At 39.8% G+C, this 17,971-nt stretch overlaps 1 protein-coding gene across 1 annotated transcript in view; it reads right to left on the reverse strand.

The window, feature by feature from the left end:
* Positions 1–17,452, reverse strand: part of JAM2 (junctional adhesion molecule 2) — a 67,093-nt gene extending 49,641 nt beyond the window's left edge. Inside the window, exon 1 of the mRNA XM_060099778.1 lies at positions 17,297–17,452. Within this exon, the coding sequence (XP_059955761.1) occupies positions 17,297–17,363 (67 nt within the window). The 5' untranslated portion in view covers positions 17,364–17,452. The remainder of the gene's footprint in view (positions 1–17,296) is intronic.
* Positions 17,453–17,971: the final 519 nt, after the last annotated feature.

The following is a 17,971-nucleotide window of genomic DNA, read 5'->3' on the forward strand; positions in this document are numbered from 1 at the left end:
TGATAATGTCAAATGCTGGATATGCCCTTACCCTATAAGAAGGCTGCAAGTGTTCTCTTTTGTTGTTTAGAAGAGCCAGATGCTTGATAAAAAGGCCTGATTGAGTCAGCCTCTATTAAATAAATGCAGGAGAAAAAATTTTAAATATTTAGGAATTTAATCAACTCACTTTTTTACATTCATCTTTTCTTGCCATCTGTCTATGAATATGACATGCACTCATCTAATGGGTCCTTTCACATTTTAGGGAATAAAATATTAAAGTTCCTTTCAAAATAAATGAACTGAAAGATCCACACTACATCATGAAGAAAAACGGCTGTTATGCAGTGGATTTACTAACAGATTTTGCAGTGTAACCCAGGATCGTGGAGTTCCAGTTAGTGGCAGGGTGTTCATTTGTTTGTCTGAAGGCATTTTATTAGTGTGAAAGAGACAAACTAGATTTAAAAGGGGGCTATTTAAACAGAATGTGGGTTTCTTATATTGACTACCCTGGCTAAGGTGTGGAGTTTAAGAAAACAGATAATTCAGATATCTTATGCAGACTCACTTTGGTCTTTTTATTTTCTCTTTAAACCAGTAGACTCTAAGGTAGAATGTATAAGAAAACCCAGAGGGCTGAATAAAAATATTAGAATTTCTATATATCTGTCACATTCTTCTCTTTATTTGTATTTATGGGTTTAAGTAGTTTTTTACTATGAAAAATTTCCAAATAGACATTAAAAAAGTGGAGAGAACAGAACAATAACCCCCATATTTCATTATTTGGATTCAACAGTTATAAAGACTTTGCCACATTTACTTCATCTACCCCTTTTTGTTGTTGAGGAATTTTCAAGCAAATCATATATATTAAAAATTTTTTCTTTATTAAATATTTAAGTAGGTATCAACTCAAATTGAAGACATATGTCTACAACTCCATTAGAACAACTAACAAAATTTAAAATAATTCCTTGGTATAATCTAATATCCAGCCCTAGTCCAATTTCCTTGATGTTTTATTTGAATCAGGATCCAAACCATGTCTCGACATTACATTTGCTTTGTAGGCTTTTTGTCTTGGTTTGTTCTAATCTAGAGCTAACCTGCTCTTTCCTCCCTTTTATTTTTTCCTTTCATGCCATTGACTTGTTGCAGAAACCTGGTCAGTTATTCTGTAGAAAAGCCCAGTTTCTGAGTTTGTGTGTGGCCTTGTGGGGTCATTTAATTTATGTATCTACTCTCCTTCAAGAAGAAGTTAGCTTGTCTAGAGGGTTGATTCAAGGAAAGGTCACTTTTTTTTGAGGAATGGTCAAGAATACTACATAGGTAATGTTATATGCTTCCTATTGTATCACTGAATGTTTGGTTGTCCCACTTGTAATGATGTTAAGACTAAATAGTTGCTTCAGGTGGTAAACAGACTGATCCCTCCATTGTAAAGTTTCCCATCAACACTTTTTCTGTTTTTTACCCATTAATAATCATATCCTAAGCCAATTACAAGTTGCAGGATAATGATAATTAGATTTTATTTTTTCTATTATCTTTGCACATTTATTAGCTTGAATTCTATAAAGAAGAACTTTTCCTTGTCAATTAAGGATGTGGTTACATATGCAAACATAAAGGAAAGCAGGACAAAGCCTTATTGACTGCCAAATATCAGAGTAAGAAGAAACTGACTTAGTTCAGATGGTGACCAAAGGGTGGTAACTGTGTCTTTTTTTTTTTTAAATTGACTTTCTCTCTCTTTTTGGTATCTGCATAATTAACACATTAAAAAATATATTCAACATCTTTAAATCAATTACATTCAATATTAAAAAATTTTTTTTGATTCTCAAATTGCCTCTAATTTGGCCAAAGGGAGCCCTTTTATGTTGATTCCTGTGTCTTTTAGACACAACCTCAGTAGCTCTGAGAGTTCTAACTTGCTTTCTGGTACAACAAAATGTCCCACACTCATATATGCCCAACTCTAAACACGGAATCAGATGTTCCTCCAAAGATCCTAAGTCACTGCTAGTGTGGAATGGTATCTAGATCACAGTCTGTTTGTGATCATTTTTATGGGGTTGTAGAATAGATTATATTATTATTCCCAACTACTCATTCCATTCCCACTTATTATTGCATGATTTCCAGGGCATCCTGGCAGGCAGAATACACTCCCCTACCCCAGTTCCAGGTCTGGCCATGTGACGTGCTTTGACCGGTGGACATCCATCATGTTAAGTGGATGCTTTCAGAGCTGTTGCATGATTTAGCTTTGCCTCCTGCCTTTGCCCTTGGCCACAAGGACTGTCTCTCCCAAATAGGGGCAGCTCTTTCAGCCTGGGGCCTGGAATGAGACATGTAGAGCAGAGATTTTGCAGCTGACTTGGAGCCACCAAAACTGAAAAGCAGCAAAAATGATGCATATAGTTGCAAACTACTGAGATTTGGGGGGTGTTTGTTACTTCATAAAAGCTGACTGATACAGGTTGTGATTTCACCTAGGGCTTTTTAGTGGACAGACACAGAAAATGTGTCGTTCTTTTTTTTTGTATTTTTCTTTTTCTTTCATTTTTTAAAATTTAAGTATAGTTGATTTATAATGTTAGTTAGTTTCAGGTATACAGCAAGGTGATTCAGTTATTGTATATATATATATATATATATATATATATATATACACACATGTATATGTTTATGTATATATATATTCTTTTTCAGATTCTTGCTTCTGAAAAAAGCATCATGAGTTCATAGTGATTTTTCAAATCAAATATAACATTATAGGGCTTTAACTTACCTTTTTTTTGTTTTTTGCTGTACGCGGGCCTCTCACTGTTGTGGCCTCCCCCATTGCGGAGCACAGGCTCCGGATGCACAGGCCCAGCGGCCATGGCTCACGGGCCCAGCCGCTCCGCGCCATGTGGGATCTTCCCAGACCGGGGCACGAACCCGTATCCCCTGCATCGGCAGGCGGACTCTCAACCACTGCGCCACCAGGGAAGCCCTAACTTACCTTTTTAAAAAACATTATACATGTATCTCTTTTTTCCTACAATGAAAATCTTTATCTTTCTATATCGATATAATTACTGATTTGAATTGTCCTGTAATACAAAGTAGTTTCAAAAGAACAAAACCACTATTTTAAATTACTTTAGTTTACAAAGTATTTGTAGCTTTATTCATCCCTAAAGTATATTCTACTATTCAGGGGAATATTATTTTCTAAGCTCAGACTGGAGCTTCTTTCCTCTATGTGGTTATATCACTGATTGGATATACAGTAGGTTCATCTCTTTCCATCTGTTTTCAATTTTCACAGATGGATGCTTTAATGAATTTTATCTTTTAAATACAACCTTTAAGTTTTCAAGATCAAATCTATGTAATAAGTTATTAAGAGAAATCTGTTCTATTCCTGTCTCTTCTACCCATTGTGAATAGTTTTCTTGTAACTTCCCAGCATTTCTTTCTTACGAAAAATGTAGCATGTGAAGCTATACAGTTCTGTACCTTGCTTTTTTCACTTACTATATCCATACATGGAGACTGCCCTCATTCCTTTTCATGACTACATTGCACACCATTTTATTTATTCAGCCAACCCCTTACTGATGGGTATTTGATTGTTTTCAGTCTTTTTTTAATAAATAATTTTGAAATAAATAATATTATGCATGAATCATGTCCTGTTTTATATGGCTCTGGAACAGGCTCCCAGTAGTGGGGTGGATGAGTCAGAGGGTAGATATGTAATTCTTCTACACATTGCTGAATTCCACTCCAGAGCAGACACCTCATTACACTGCCCATCAAGAGTGTGTGAAAGAGCCTATTTCCATACAACCTCAGTAAAGGAACATGCAAATGAGTTATATGTTTTTGCTAATCTGGTAGGCAAGAGATGCCGACTTTGTGAAGGTTTAATAATTTACATTTCAAGTTATGTTGAGCAGAGCTTCATACTTATCAGTTGTTTTTTTTTGTTTTGTTTTGTTTTTTGGCTGTGCAGCTTGTGGGATCTTAGTTCCCTGACCAGGGATTGAACCCGGGAGCCTTGGCAGTGAAAGCAAGGAGTCCAATCACTAGATGGCCAGTGAATTCCCAAGAGCTTCATACTTGAAGAATCATTTGAATTTTTCTTCTGGGAACTCTCTGGGGTTTGCTTGTGTGTGTGTGTGCGTGTGTGTTGGCATGCCCATGTGCCATTTTTCTATTTTGTTCTTTATATTTTTATTCTCTTTCCATTTTTATGGGCTCTTTGTTATATCCGTGATAATACTCTTTGGTTGAGGATTAAACTGCAAATATATTTTCCCAATTAGACATTTATCTTTTGATTTGTGTACAGTGTTTTATTTTTTTCATGCAGATGCTCTTTGGATATATAGTCCAATTCATAGAAGAACATACCATGCTTTGTTCTGTTTTGTTTTGTTTGTTTTGTTTTGTTTGTGGGCAATGGTCTTACTTATTTGCTTACTTACTTACATTTCGATCTCTGATTCATTTGGACTTTATCCCTATGTACACTATCAGGTTCAGATCCAATTTACCTTAAATCACTGCACAACTGTTGTAACAATATTTAATAAGAATTCTCAATGGTTTGAGATGCTACCATTTTATATGTAGATAAATAAACAGATAGATAAATACAGACATATAGAAAGGTAGGTTTAGATAGATAGATCTCTATTTTTATCCCTATCTATCCTAAATTTATAAATGAACTTGAACCAATTTCTGGACTTTATATTCTGTTCCATCGGTCTGTCAGTCTCTTCATGTACCAGTCCCACAGTGTTTTAATTACAGAGGCTTTATCAAATTCTGTAATATAGGGCTACCACCACTTCATTTCTGCCCAAAGGTATTAGTGTTTGCATCTAGTATAATATTTATTTTATGTATATTTTATAATTAATGTAATTTATTGATACAAAAATGCATGTATATAATTTATAACCAAAAACTTATGTTGGAGCATATGCTCTTTAAAAAAAAAAAGTAGAATATGGAAGCAAAAAAAAGTTTGAGGACCAGTGCTCCAGACAGTGACTTTTTTTAATATTCCAGCATCCTCAGACAGACTTTTGGGGGGAGTAGCACAACAGAGCTGAGATTCTTAAGATGTATCTAATCTTGGCATTTGCCTAATGCTGAACTATGTGATGGTACCCTTGGACTGAGATGATGAGTCACCGGGATTCTGAGGAAATCTTTTCAGTGCTAATGAAGAGATCCCACAAGAAAATGTTACTGGACAAGAATGCCTAGGAAAACCATCTTTGGTTTGGAAATAAAGATCACTTTATCAGGCCCTGTCCCCTCATCTTTCTTAATACACTTTTGACTATTGTGGGACATGAATTGCTATAATATCAACTGAGTGGCAAAGGGATTGAAACTTGAGGGGAAAATCTGGAGTCCCTTGTTCCAGAGAGTACTTTTAAAACTCTGTGGGAATTCCCTAGCAGTCCAGTGGTTAGGACTCTACGGTCTCATTGCAAAGGGCCTGAGTTCAATCCCTGGTCGGGGAACTAAAAAATTCCACAAGCTGCAAGGTGCAGAAAACAAAACCAACCAACCAAATAAACAAACAAAAAAACCTCGGTAACATCCTATGTTGTGTTTTATCTCAGGCAATTTGTGAGGAGGTATTGTTTAATTCATCTGAGTTTATAATCAATGTTTGTCAATTCAAGAGAAGCTTATGTGTTTTTATGATGCAAGGAGGCATCCAGCCATCGGCACCTGTTTAAGGCAGATCTGTCTTTATACTTCCTAGTAACTCAAACGAAGTCTCAGTTAACAAGCAAGGAGGGAGTTCGAGGAGGAGTAAAATCATACATTCATTAAAGACCATGAATTTTACATGTCTCCTGGGATTTTTATTACTAAAAAGTTATGTAATTTTATGAAGCTAAGAGGCAAATAAACAAACATTTAAACTCTGAGTTACTTACTTTTATTTAACTAATTATTAAAGACCCACTATGTGCCAAGCACCACGCTAGGTGCTGGGGACACAAAGATGTGTTGTCTCTGCCCTCAGCGAACTCATAATCCAGATGCACGTGTAAAATGATAACTGTACAGCCCAATTAAGTGCCGTAAGAGAACCAGGAACATGCCAAGAGCACCAGGATTATAATAAGCAGTAGACATTAGCTTTGAAAAATGGATGACTTGGAAAGACTTAAAAGAAGAGGTAAGGGATTTTGGACTTAGACCTTCAGAGAGGATTTGAGTTTGGCAACATGGAGAACATTTGAACAAGGACAGCAACAGTAGAAGAGATGGAAGCTGGGAGGAGAAACATTGTGTCTAGATAAAATGGCATAGAGGTTCACTCCCTTACACACACACACACACACACACAGGGCACAAACACAAAAGAACCTGAATTCTTCTGGTACCAAAAGCATTATATGGGGTCATAGTACAATGATACCATAGCTCCAATCAGTTTATGTAAAACTTTTATATATTTTATGGCAGAGCTCACTGTGTTTAGATTATTGGATTAAATAATAATAACCAGTAATTAAATTATTGGATTCAATAGATCAGTGTTTATTTACATTTGAGTCATTGTTTATTTCATTATATCCATTCTACTTCTGATTAGAATCCATCTATTTTAAAGTGACTTTAGAGCATTTTTTTAAAACATAAACACAATTCTCTCTTTTCAAATTTAGCACTTTCCCAGTAGCTCAACGTGTTCCAATTTTATTCATGGTCATTACTTCTTTCCTCTCCTTTAAAAATAGCAGCAGCTTGCACTTGTCTGTAAATCCTAGCTGGTGCTGCTGTTTCTGTCCTCTCTGGCCCTTACTCTCTTCTCCTTTGGATTTTTTCACTGGGTCTAGGTTGGAATTTTTCTCTTTCTAGTTTTGATCACTGGTTTGGGAGTTTATTTCCCTCTGTTTTGTTATAGCACTTGGTTTCACTACTTATATTTAGTGGTTTTAACTAGAAGATAGTCCCTACTGCATCTTGGCATAGGGTTTTAAAAAGGCATCTTCAAGATGTTATCATGAGTCCTGTTTGGCGACCCAGCTTTGGGTTGTGGCTTTAGTTACTGGTAAAAATAGATACTTTGTAGGAAAGCACAGAATATTATACACAATATGATTTGATCTGTTGGAAGGTGCAGAACATTAAGCACAGTAATTTTGATTTTTATTTTTAAAGAAACTATACAGGTACGTTCATATATGCTGGAACTACATTCCCCACCCCCCCACAATTTTTCTGGAATCACATGCAAGAAACTTAAGAGCGGGCTACTTCATTGATGAGGAAGTGGAGAAAAGGGAACCCTTATACACTATTGGTAGGAATGTAAATTGGTGCAACCACTGTGAAAAACAGCATGGGGGTTCCTCAAAAACTTAAAATCAGAGCTACCATATGATGCAGCAATTTCAGGGCATATATCTGAAGAAAACAAAAACACTAATTCAAAAAGATACATGCACCCCAATGTTCATAGCAGCATTATTTACAGTAGCCAAGATATCGAAGCAACCTAAGTGTCTATCAACAGATGAATGGATAAAGAAGATGTCTCATACACACACACACACACACACACAAACACAAACACAATGCAATATTACTCAGCCATAAGAAGAGAATGAAAATTTGTCATTTGCAACAACATGGGTGGACTTGGAGGGTATTATGCTTAGGGAAATAAATCAGAGAAAGACAAATACTGTATAATATCATTTATATGTGGAATCTAAAAAATAAAACAAACTAGTGAATATAACAAAAAAGAAACAGACTCACAGGTATAGAGAACAAACTAGTGGCTATGAGTGGAGGGAGTGAGGGAAAGGGACAACATAGGGGTAGGAGATTAAGAGGTACAACCTACTATGCATAAGGTAAACAAGCTACAAGTATTGTACAGCACAGGGACTATAACCAATATTGTATAATAATTATAAACGGAGTATAACCTTTAAAAATTGTGAATGTTGTATATCTGAAACTTATATAATATTGTACATTAACTATACCTCAACTAAACAATCAGATTAAAAGGGTGGGAGTGGAATAAAAACCAGGAGGACTGTAAAGGAGACAGTTCTCATTTGATAACTTTTCTGTGATGTTTGAATTCACCATATACATAAATTATGCTAGTTGAACATGCAAGTAGATGCATTTAACAGTGATCTATTTTTGTCTTTGATCATGTCCATCGTAAAGTATTGAGCAAGTTTTCATAGTGTGAGAAAAGCTAAAACTGAAAACGGCAGGTGACTGTTTTGACAAGATGTGAGCCAGCAAACCGGAAACACCTTGCATAAAGAAGAGAGACCAGCTAGGCTTCTTCACTCTGTACAAATATAAAGACAAATTTGTCCCAAAATGTCCCTGTGAGGCACTTTGAAAACTAAAACAAAGTAGAAAATCCAACGAAACAAATAAAATCTTGAGTCCAATGACATGAGAGAGAGAGAAAGACAAGACTCTTTAGTTAAGGACTAAAACTCATGTCAGTTATACTCACGTGGATGCTTGCTCAGGGCTTTTGGAGCCCAGACAGTGGAAAGCTAAGAGAGTAGCTCTTTTTCTTTTTTAAATCATTCAAGAGCACTTTATTTACTCACATAGAGTCCCCTCTTGTACGTTTCCCCACTTCCAGTTTCTAGAAGGAAATATTTGACATTTTTCTCCACAAAGTTTCTTTCCCAGTGGGCTGTTAGCAATGTCAACAACAGCAGTAGGAGATCCTCTGAAGATCTGGAGAACGCAGTTGAACAGGCATGAATGACCCATTTACTTAGAGTAAAATGAAGTGTTTACCTCTATTTTCAGCAGTTTTAGAGAATTTCTGGGAGGAAAATTATGGTTTAAGCAGTACTCGGCGAATTCTGTCCCTTAGAACATTATACAGTTCTGTGGTTGTACTTCGGGAACCGTTCAAAATTGTTTCCGAAAAATATATTTTTTAAATTATTATTTTTTTATTGAAGTATAGTTGACTTACAATGTTGTGTTAGTTTCAGGTATACAACAAAGTGTATATATATATATATATATATATATATATATATATATATATATATTCTTTTTCAGATTCTTTTCCATTATAGGTTATTATAAGATATTGAATATAGTTCCCTGTGCTACATGGTAGGTCCTTGCTGTTTATCTATTTTATATATAGTAGTGTGAATCTATTAATCCCAAACTCTTAATTTATCCCTCCCCGCCTTTCCTTTTTAGTAACCATAAGTTTGTTTTCTATGTCTGTAAGTCTATTTCTGTTTTGGAAATAAGTTCATTTTAGAGTCCACATATAAGTGATATTATATGTTATATATATTTCTCTGTCTGACTTACTGCATTATTTCATTCTTTTTATGGCTGAGTAATGTTGCACTGTATATATTTACCACATCTTCTTTATCTATTCATCTATCAATGGACATTTAGGTTGCTTCCATGTCTTGGCTATTGTAAACAGAGATGCAATGAACACTGGGGTCCCTGTATCTTTTCAAATTAGAGTTTTTGTCTTTTCCGGATCTGTGCCCAGGAATGGGATTGCTGGATCATATGGTAAGTCTATGTTTCGTTTTTTAAGGAACCTCCATACTGTTTCCATAGTGACTGCACCAATTTACATTCCCATCAACAGTGTAGGAGGGCTCCCTTTAAGAGAGCAGCTCTTGACCTACTTCACAGGACTAGGTCCAGGACAGCATTTTGCTTCTCTCCTCATAAAACACAAGAACAATTCAAACTGCAGAACACTGCTGACCCACTCATTGGTTTGAAGATCCTGAGTAGGGTTCTGTGGGCCTGTCAGCAGGCATTCATTTGTGCACACACAGCCTCTCTCTCTCTCTCTCTCTCATGCACATACTCATACCCTTAGTAACATAGAAGGCCACTCTTCTTCCCATCACAACTAATCACTAATCAAATCACCCTCCAAAGGGTGGCAACTTGGTGAAACTCTAAAAACAGTTAAAACAATACTGATGGAAGACAAACTCAGGTACTGGAAAAGAGAACAACACTAAAAGAAGAGAAATAGTAACCCAAAGAGCTACTGTTTCACGTTTATATGCTGGGAGCTGAACAGAAGTTGGAAACACCTGCAGTATACATGATTTTTTTAAAAATTCCTTAAAAACCAAAGAACAACTTTTTTTAAATACCTGATTAATTAACTACATTTCAAATAATAAAACAATTTGCTGTGGGTATATGTATATGTTTAATGATATATGTTTGTGTATGTATATATTTCAGTAAACTATATAAAAGACATACTTAGGAAGTAGTTGCCTGGACCACTCCAATCGCTGGTCTCCCCACTTCCAACTTCCCACCTACCCATTCTGCCCATTCTCTATCCTCCATCTACTGTGTTCTCTCTCTCTCTCTCTCTCTCTTTTTTTTTTTTTTTTGTGGTACGCAGGCCTCTCACTGTTGTGGCCTCTCCCGTTGCGGAGCACAGGCTCCGGACGCGCAGGCTCAGTGGCCATGGCTCACGGGCCCAGCCGCTCCACGGCATGTGGGATCTTCCCGGACCGGGGCACGAACCCGTGTCCCCCGCATCGGCAGGCAGACTCTCAACCACTGCTCCACCAGGGAAGCCCCTGTGTTCTCTTTTTGAAATGCAAATCTGACTGATATTCAGTGTTTAAAAGTCTTCAATGGGGGCTTCCCTGGTGGCGCAGTGGTTGAGGGTCCGCCTGCCAACGCAGGGGACACGGGTTCGTGCCCCGGTCCGGGAGGATCCCGCGTGCCGCGGAGTGGCTGGGCCCGTGAGCCATGGCCGCTGAGCCTGCGCGTCCGGAGCCTGTGCTCCACAGCGGGAGGCCACAACAGTGAGAGGCCCGTGTACCAAAAAAAAAAAAAAAAAAAAAAAAAAAAAGTCTTCAATGGCTTCTCCTTACTTTAGGATAAAATCAAAATCCTAATTGTGTCTCACAAAGCCCTCCACCACCTGGCTGCTGCCTCTCACCCTCCCCTGCTCTCCATACTCTGGCCTTAAAGAACTTATTTTATTCCTTCACCCTCTTCCTGAACGCTCTCCCCCAAGGACATCTGTGCATGCTGTTGGCACCATCAGAAATGGTCTCCCTCATCTTCTTTACCTGGTTACAAGTATAATCTTTTCATAGATAGATAGATAGAGATGTATGTGTGTGTATTCTGTGGTAAAACTTTAAAAAACACATTCTAAAAAAATTCTTTTTTTAACATTTTAAAGTTTTTAATCTAACATTTTAGTTATTTTATTTTATTTTACTTTTTGGCCATGTTGCGTGGCTTGTGGGATCTTAATTCCGGACCAGGGATTGAACCAGTGCCCACTGCAATGGAAGCGTGGAGTCCTAACCATTTGACCGCCAGGGAATTCCCTAAAATAAGCTCTTAAAATAATAAAAGTAAGTAAAACAGGCTGTTTAAACTAGTACAGTACTTATGAAACAGCCTATTCTTCGTCTATGACTCTCAAAAATGTCAGAAATCCATTATAAGTGATAATATGAATGTTTAACTTCATTGCCCCCAAATTTTAACAACAATAACACAACAGTTTTTTAAGTGCTTTATACATGTGAACACATTTCTTTCTCCCTAAACCTCTATGAGGTAAGTACTGTTATTGGGATTATCACCATTACAGATGGGTCAACTAACCCACACAAAAGTCAAATAACTTGTACAAGGTCACAGAGCTAGTAAGTGAGCAGAGTTCAGCATCAGAGTACGTGCTCTTTACCACTACACTATGCCATCAGAGATACAGCTCAAAAAATGCAAATCTATAACACTATGAAGTATAATTTAAAGGGAAGAGTTATGGTTGCTCCATAGGCTCTAGAATGTTCTTGGCCACAACACTGATTACACACATCCTAATTTTGGTTGCTGTGGTAGGCAAAATAATGCCCCCCCACCAAGGTGTCCACATCCTAATTCCAGGAACCTATAAATACGTTACCTTACAGGGTAAATAGGAAATAAGGTTGTAGATGGAATTAAAGTCGCTAACCAGCTGATCTTGAAATGAGTAGATTATTCTGGATTACCCAGGTGAGCCTGATGTAATTTTAAGGGTCCTTATAAGTGGAAGACAGAGGCAGAAGAGAGAGAATCAGAGATATGGCAGCCTGGCATGGCTGGCTTTGCATCTGGAGGAATGGGGCCATGGCTGGCCTCTAGAAGCTGGAAAACACATGGAAACAGATTCTCTCCTAGACCCTCCAGAAGGAACACTGCCCTTCCCATACCTCGATTTTAGCCCAGTGAGACCTATTTCACACTTCTGACCTCTAGAAATTTAAGATAATAAATTTGTGCTGCATTAAATTTATCGTAATTTTTTACCGCGACAATAGGAAACTAATACAGTTGGGCTTTTTTTTTTTTCTGAATTCTGACCTCAGTAACACCTTCCAAGAAAGTAGTGCCTAGTGTTAAGTTTTCTCTTTCTTCTTTTGCCAAAGAAAGCACTTGACCCAGGTTCTGACTCACCCTCATCTTCCTCGAAACATCAATCTGGGGGGCCTCCCTGGTGGCGCAGTGGTTAAGAATCCGCCTGCCAGTGCAGGGGACAGGGATTTGAGCCCTGGTCCGGGAAAATCCCACATGCCGCGGAGCAACTAAGCCCGTGAGACACAACTACTGAGCCTGCTCTCTAGAGCCCACGAGCCACAAGTACTGAAGTCCGCGCTCCTAGAGCCCGTCCTCCGCAACAAGAGAAGCCACTGCACTGAGAAGCCCACGCACCACAACGAAGAGTAGCCCCTGCTCAACGCAACTAGAGAAAGCCCGCGCCCAGCATTAAAGACCCATCCAAAAATAAAATAAATAAATTTATTTTAAAAAAACATCAATCTGGCAATACAGATAGCCTGGAGTATCGGCTCAGCAGTGGTGTCACTACATTGTTATGGGGTGTAAAGAAATGTTATTTTAAACAATGGCGTTTACAGATTTCTGCTGGTCTGACTTTAACAAACACAGTGGCTCTTGCCTCGATGGTCTAATACATCTTCTCCACCCACTGGAGGCCCACTGGAGGAAGACAGTGTGATAGAAACCATGGGCAGAGCAAATGTGTGTAAATTCACATGGGCTTCTCTCACTGAACTGCTCATGTGGAGGGGTAAATGAGTGTCCTCAGCCATAGGGAACTCACTGTTCCCTTTATGCTGATATTTTTGCTTTTGACATCTTCCTTTTTAATGTCATGTCTGTTACTGTCTTAAAATGATTATCAGGTCTACCAGCAAGCACAATTTGACCTTTGCATTCATCTTGACTCTGTCAAGATGGAACCAGTTCTCTTCAGCAAGTTGATGATGATGCTTTGCTCTTAACAATGTTGACAGAGGGCAGAATTTTCCTGGCATCGGTTTCCTGGAGTGCTGTTTTGGGTCAATTCCATCATAGAGGCAGAATCTTGTAATTTTGCAGAAGATCCAAACCTCTCTCCCCCTCCACGGTCCTTGTCAGTTGATGAGAGGTGACAAACTCAGGCCAAGTTGCCTGGCTAGGGTTCCAGTCTAGATCTGAGGACCGGCTGCCACCAGTTGTGTATTGCCAAGAACAGCACGCTGCTCTCGTTCACATTCAACTCCTTTTCTTAGGTGTTACCTCAGAGAAATCTGACATCTCACCTACATAGAATAAGTTAGGACTTCATGATTTATAATACAATCATTAACTCTATCCATACATTTCTTCCACCCACTCCACCTTATCCCCTTCCCCTTCGACAGGGGTATATTTACCCGTACTATTAACCAAGCACTTTGCTCAGCACTGGACATACAGTAGTGAGCAAACATCAAGAAATTTCTTCCCACATGGAGTTTCTATTTTAGTGGGAAAGAAAAATATAATTCAACTAAACACACAAATAAATGTCCATCTATCAACAGGTACACTGAAATCATAATTTAAATAACAACAACAAAAAGCAATCCTCCTGACTACCAAAAAGAAACAAAGAATATTGACAGATAGAAGTAAAAGGAAAGAATGGGAATGAGCAAGATATTATACATATTAGGATTGAGACAAAAGACTGGTACAGTCGTATTTGAGATGAATATCAAGAAGATGAGTATCTAATTAGAGCATAAGGAATCCACTGTCTTTTCTTGAATGAAGATGGCAAAAAGAGTTAAGTGCTCAGAAAAATGAGAGGAGTGAAGGCCAGCTATCTATGCAACAAAGTCTCTGATCTTCAAATCCCAGTTCCACCTCTTTCCAGACTAGATAAGTGAGCTTAGACAAGTAACTTAGCTTTCCTGAGCCTTAGGGTCCCTACCTGTAAGTTGAAGATATGTTCTATCTCATGCATTTGTTGAGAACTTAAAAAGAGAAAACATACAGGAAAGTCCTAGGAGCAGTGTGATACATAGGTAAGCCTTCCATACAGTTTTTGGATCTGAACGTGAAACCTGAGTGGATAAATAAAAAATAGGACGGTGGGGTGAAACTTAGCCTCGAAGAACATTCTTGTTTTTTCAACAATACCCTAAAAGCAATGAATGTACCTAGTGCCCAGATCTTGGTTTCTAATACCATTCTCCAATCAAAGGAACCAGGGCTCCTTGGAGCAGTGGCTGATTCTGGAACTGGACCAGAAAATATACAGGATCAGCCTAGAGCATTTTGTGGGACCAGAAAGTAAGGAAGTGTTAAAAACAAACAAACAAACAAACACACATATATACACAATGATGGGGGGATGTCAAAGGGACACAGGAACCAATTTTAAGAACTCCCAATGGCCAAAGCTGGACAATCTAAAATAAATAAAATAGTACTGGACTGTAATCCAAAGTGCAAAATAAATATTGATGAGCTTATACTGATATAAAAAAATAGATGAATGAATGAATGGAGTGGGGGGAGAGACATCTCTCAAGCAGAGAAATTCCAAGTAATTTATGGAGCTACTCCACTCTCAAGGAGGTGGAGTATAACGCTTCTTCCTTAAGTGTGGGTTGTACATAGTGATTTCCTTCCAAAAAATACAGTATGGAAAGTGGGGGAGAAGGTAACCCATGGAGATACCTGGCATACACTACCCAACCAGGTGATAAAGATTAACATCAACAGTGATAAGTCATGGTCACAGTATGTACCCTTGATATGATGTGATGAAAATGATACTTCACCTCGGAGATCTCCCTCCAGAAAAACCATAAACCCAGTCCAGTCATGACAAAAATATCAGAGAAATACCAACTGAGGGACATTCTACAAAATCTTTCGCCAATACACCTCAAACCTGTCAAGGTAATAACAAAACAAGGGAAGTCTGAGAAACTGTCACAGCTAAGAGGAGCCTAAGGATACATACAGGATTACTAAATGTACTGTGGTGTCCTGGATGGGATCCTGGAGCAGAAAAGAACATCAGGGAAGAATGAAGGAAATCTGAATAAAGTATGGACTTCAGTTAATAATAATGTATTGGTATTAGTTCCTTAATTGTGACAAATGTATCACACTAATGTAAAATATTAATAATAGGGGAAAGTGGGTGAGGTGTATATGCGAACTCTCTATGCCATCTTTGCAATTTTTCTTTAAGTCTAAACTGTTATAAAATTTTTAAAAAGCAAATAAAACATTCCTGCAATACCAGGCCTTTTGGCATCCCAGGAACAATACAGAAAAGATCCCTGCACACTTCCAAATTAATCCCCTGTAGGAGTCAGGGTTAGGAGGACCAAAGTGTTAGCTTTACCCAAAGCTTGAAAAAGCACTTATTCTGCTTATTCATCTAAGCCTGTGTTTGCCTCTGGGTTATTCTTGGCTACAGTTTCAAACTTAGGGTGTATTGTTTCTATTTTGATTACTGTATAGGAATACCAGAGTAAAATAATTTTCTCTGTTTTTAATTAGTGATAATTCTACACTAAAGTCAGTCCTTTTTATTTCAAATTTAAGACTGTCAGTGAAATACATAACTTTCCCAGTAGTTTTGTTACAATTCCTCCAGTCTGCCTCTTTGTTGCCTTTTGGCATTAGTGATTTTTTTTGTCTGTGTGATCAACATGATACCAATTGATATGTCAAAATTGCATAATGGTTTTTTATTGTGAAGCCTTGACTTCTTGGTTTGATTTCCTATAATATAGGTCAGCACATGCCCCCTTCACTGAGACAACTTGCACCTTCTTTCCCCACTCAGGGACAAAAACTCACACGATGTTGAGCTGAGCAATACTCACTCAGGCAATGAGAGCTCGAGAAAGAGTCATTGTTTTATGCTATTAGACACGCAACCTGCAGGTTATTTTAAGTATTATATTGCCAGAACTTGAATAGCAACAACAATAATGCATCCTATTAAAAACAAATAAAAGGAAAGTAAAAAGAAAAAAAGGAAAAACGAAAGAAAAACTTCGTTTCTTAAGTGTGCTAAAGATCTATTGTAATCTCCTCCATTTTTTCTAAAGCGTTAACGCGAGGAAAACAAAATAACAGGAAACATTCCCAAGATTTTAAATCTTATGAGCCCAGAAGCCGTGAAAATCCTGTTTAGAACCATCCCGTGAAGTTGGCTTTGGGACGTCTCCCGCTACTGCATCAGAGCTTCTGTATCTTTCTAACAATCATCCCGTTGCATCAGAGCTTCTGTATCTTTCTAACAATCATCCCGTTGGACGTCCCCTGAGGACACAGCAGCTGGCTGGAGCGCCCAGACTAGACTCCTCGAACTGAATGTAGATGGGCAGGTGGAGAGGATACAAGTAATTCTGGCTCAGCAGCCAGGAATTCCCCCCCACCCCGCGTCTCAAAAGTGCACTGCATAGTAGCGGCACAATTGGGACCCTCAAAAGCCAAGACAATTCTAATGGTGCCCCCCGCTCTAGTGCTAAGAGTGCGGCCGGCGCCTGCCTCCGGGTGATGCCATCTTGGGATCTTAGCATCTTCTAAGGAGTTAGTGAGTTTTGCATGCTATTCACGTCTCCGTGTCTTTGAAAACTCAACCCAACTTTGCAAGAAGATGAGAACCTGCTGGCGTGGACCCTTAACTTTCTCTAACTAGAACTGACAAAATCAGATGCGATTTACACGAAACCGAAGACCTCCGGCCCCCCGCCGCAGACGGCACCCCGGAATTCTGGGCTCGCTGGGTGTCAAGTCAGCTGCCCCACGGCAGACCCTCCGTCCGGGGCCCCAGAGAAAGCCCTCCGCCAGCGCCGAGCGTAGTAGGGGCTGGAGGTTTGGGGGAGCTGGTCTCAGCAGGAGTGGGTGGGAGGGTGGCGGTACCCCAGCAACTTACAGTCCACGGCGACCACCAGGTAGCGCAGCAGCAACAGGAGGAGGCGGTGGCGGCTCCTCCTCGCCATCTTCGCGGGGTCGGGAGCTGCCGGCTCCTCGGACGCCGAGGGTCCCGGCGGCGGGAGCGCGGGAGCGCGGGAGGCAGCCCGGGGCGGGGGGCACTGAACTTCTCGGGGAGGGAGAGGAGAGACTCGTGCAGGGGAGGGGAGGGGCGGGGCCTGATGGCTTGTCAGTTTCCCCCTTCCAGGGGCGTCTTCTTAGCCGGCTGCCTAGAGGCGGGTCTGGCCTAACCGAGGGCCTGCGGGGGGGGTCTGGACAGTTCTTTTTTTTTGGCGGGGGGCGTGTGGGGAGGTTGGGACGGGGCGGGCCGAGGAAGCCGGACGAGGTGTCGGCTGGGTCCTAATGAGGGGCCGGAGGAGGCGACGGGCGGAAGGGAAGCCCTGGCGGGGCGGGCGGCCCCCGCCCCCGCGCCGCCGGGATTGATCGGCTTTGTGTCTGGTCCGGCGCGGGGCTGCCAGCTGTCCCCCAGGGCGAGGAGCCCGGGCGCGGGAGGCGCTGGCCGCAGGGCTTGGGGGTGGGGCTCGGAGGAGGGGAGACTGCGCCTGCCTTGCTCCGACTCCTCTCTTACCCTCCTCGGCACAAAACTTCTTTGGGGGTTTTCAGCCTAAGGGTGGAG

The sequence above is a fragment of the Mesoplodon densirostris genome, chromosome 5 (assembly GCF_025265405.1).
Source record: "Mesoplodon densirostris isolate mMesDen1 chromosome 5, mMesDen1 primary haplotype, whole genome shotgun sequence".
Classification (NCBI taxonomy): domain Eukaryota; kingdom Metazoa; phylum Chordata; class Mammalia; order Artiodactyla; family Ziphiidae; genus Mesoplodon; species Mesoplodon densirostris.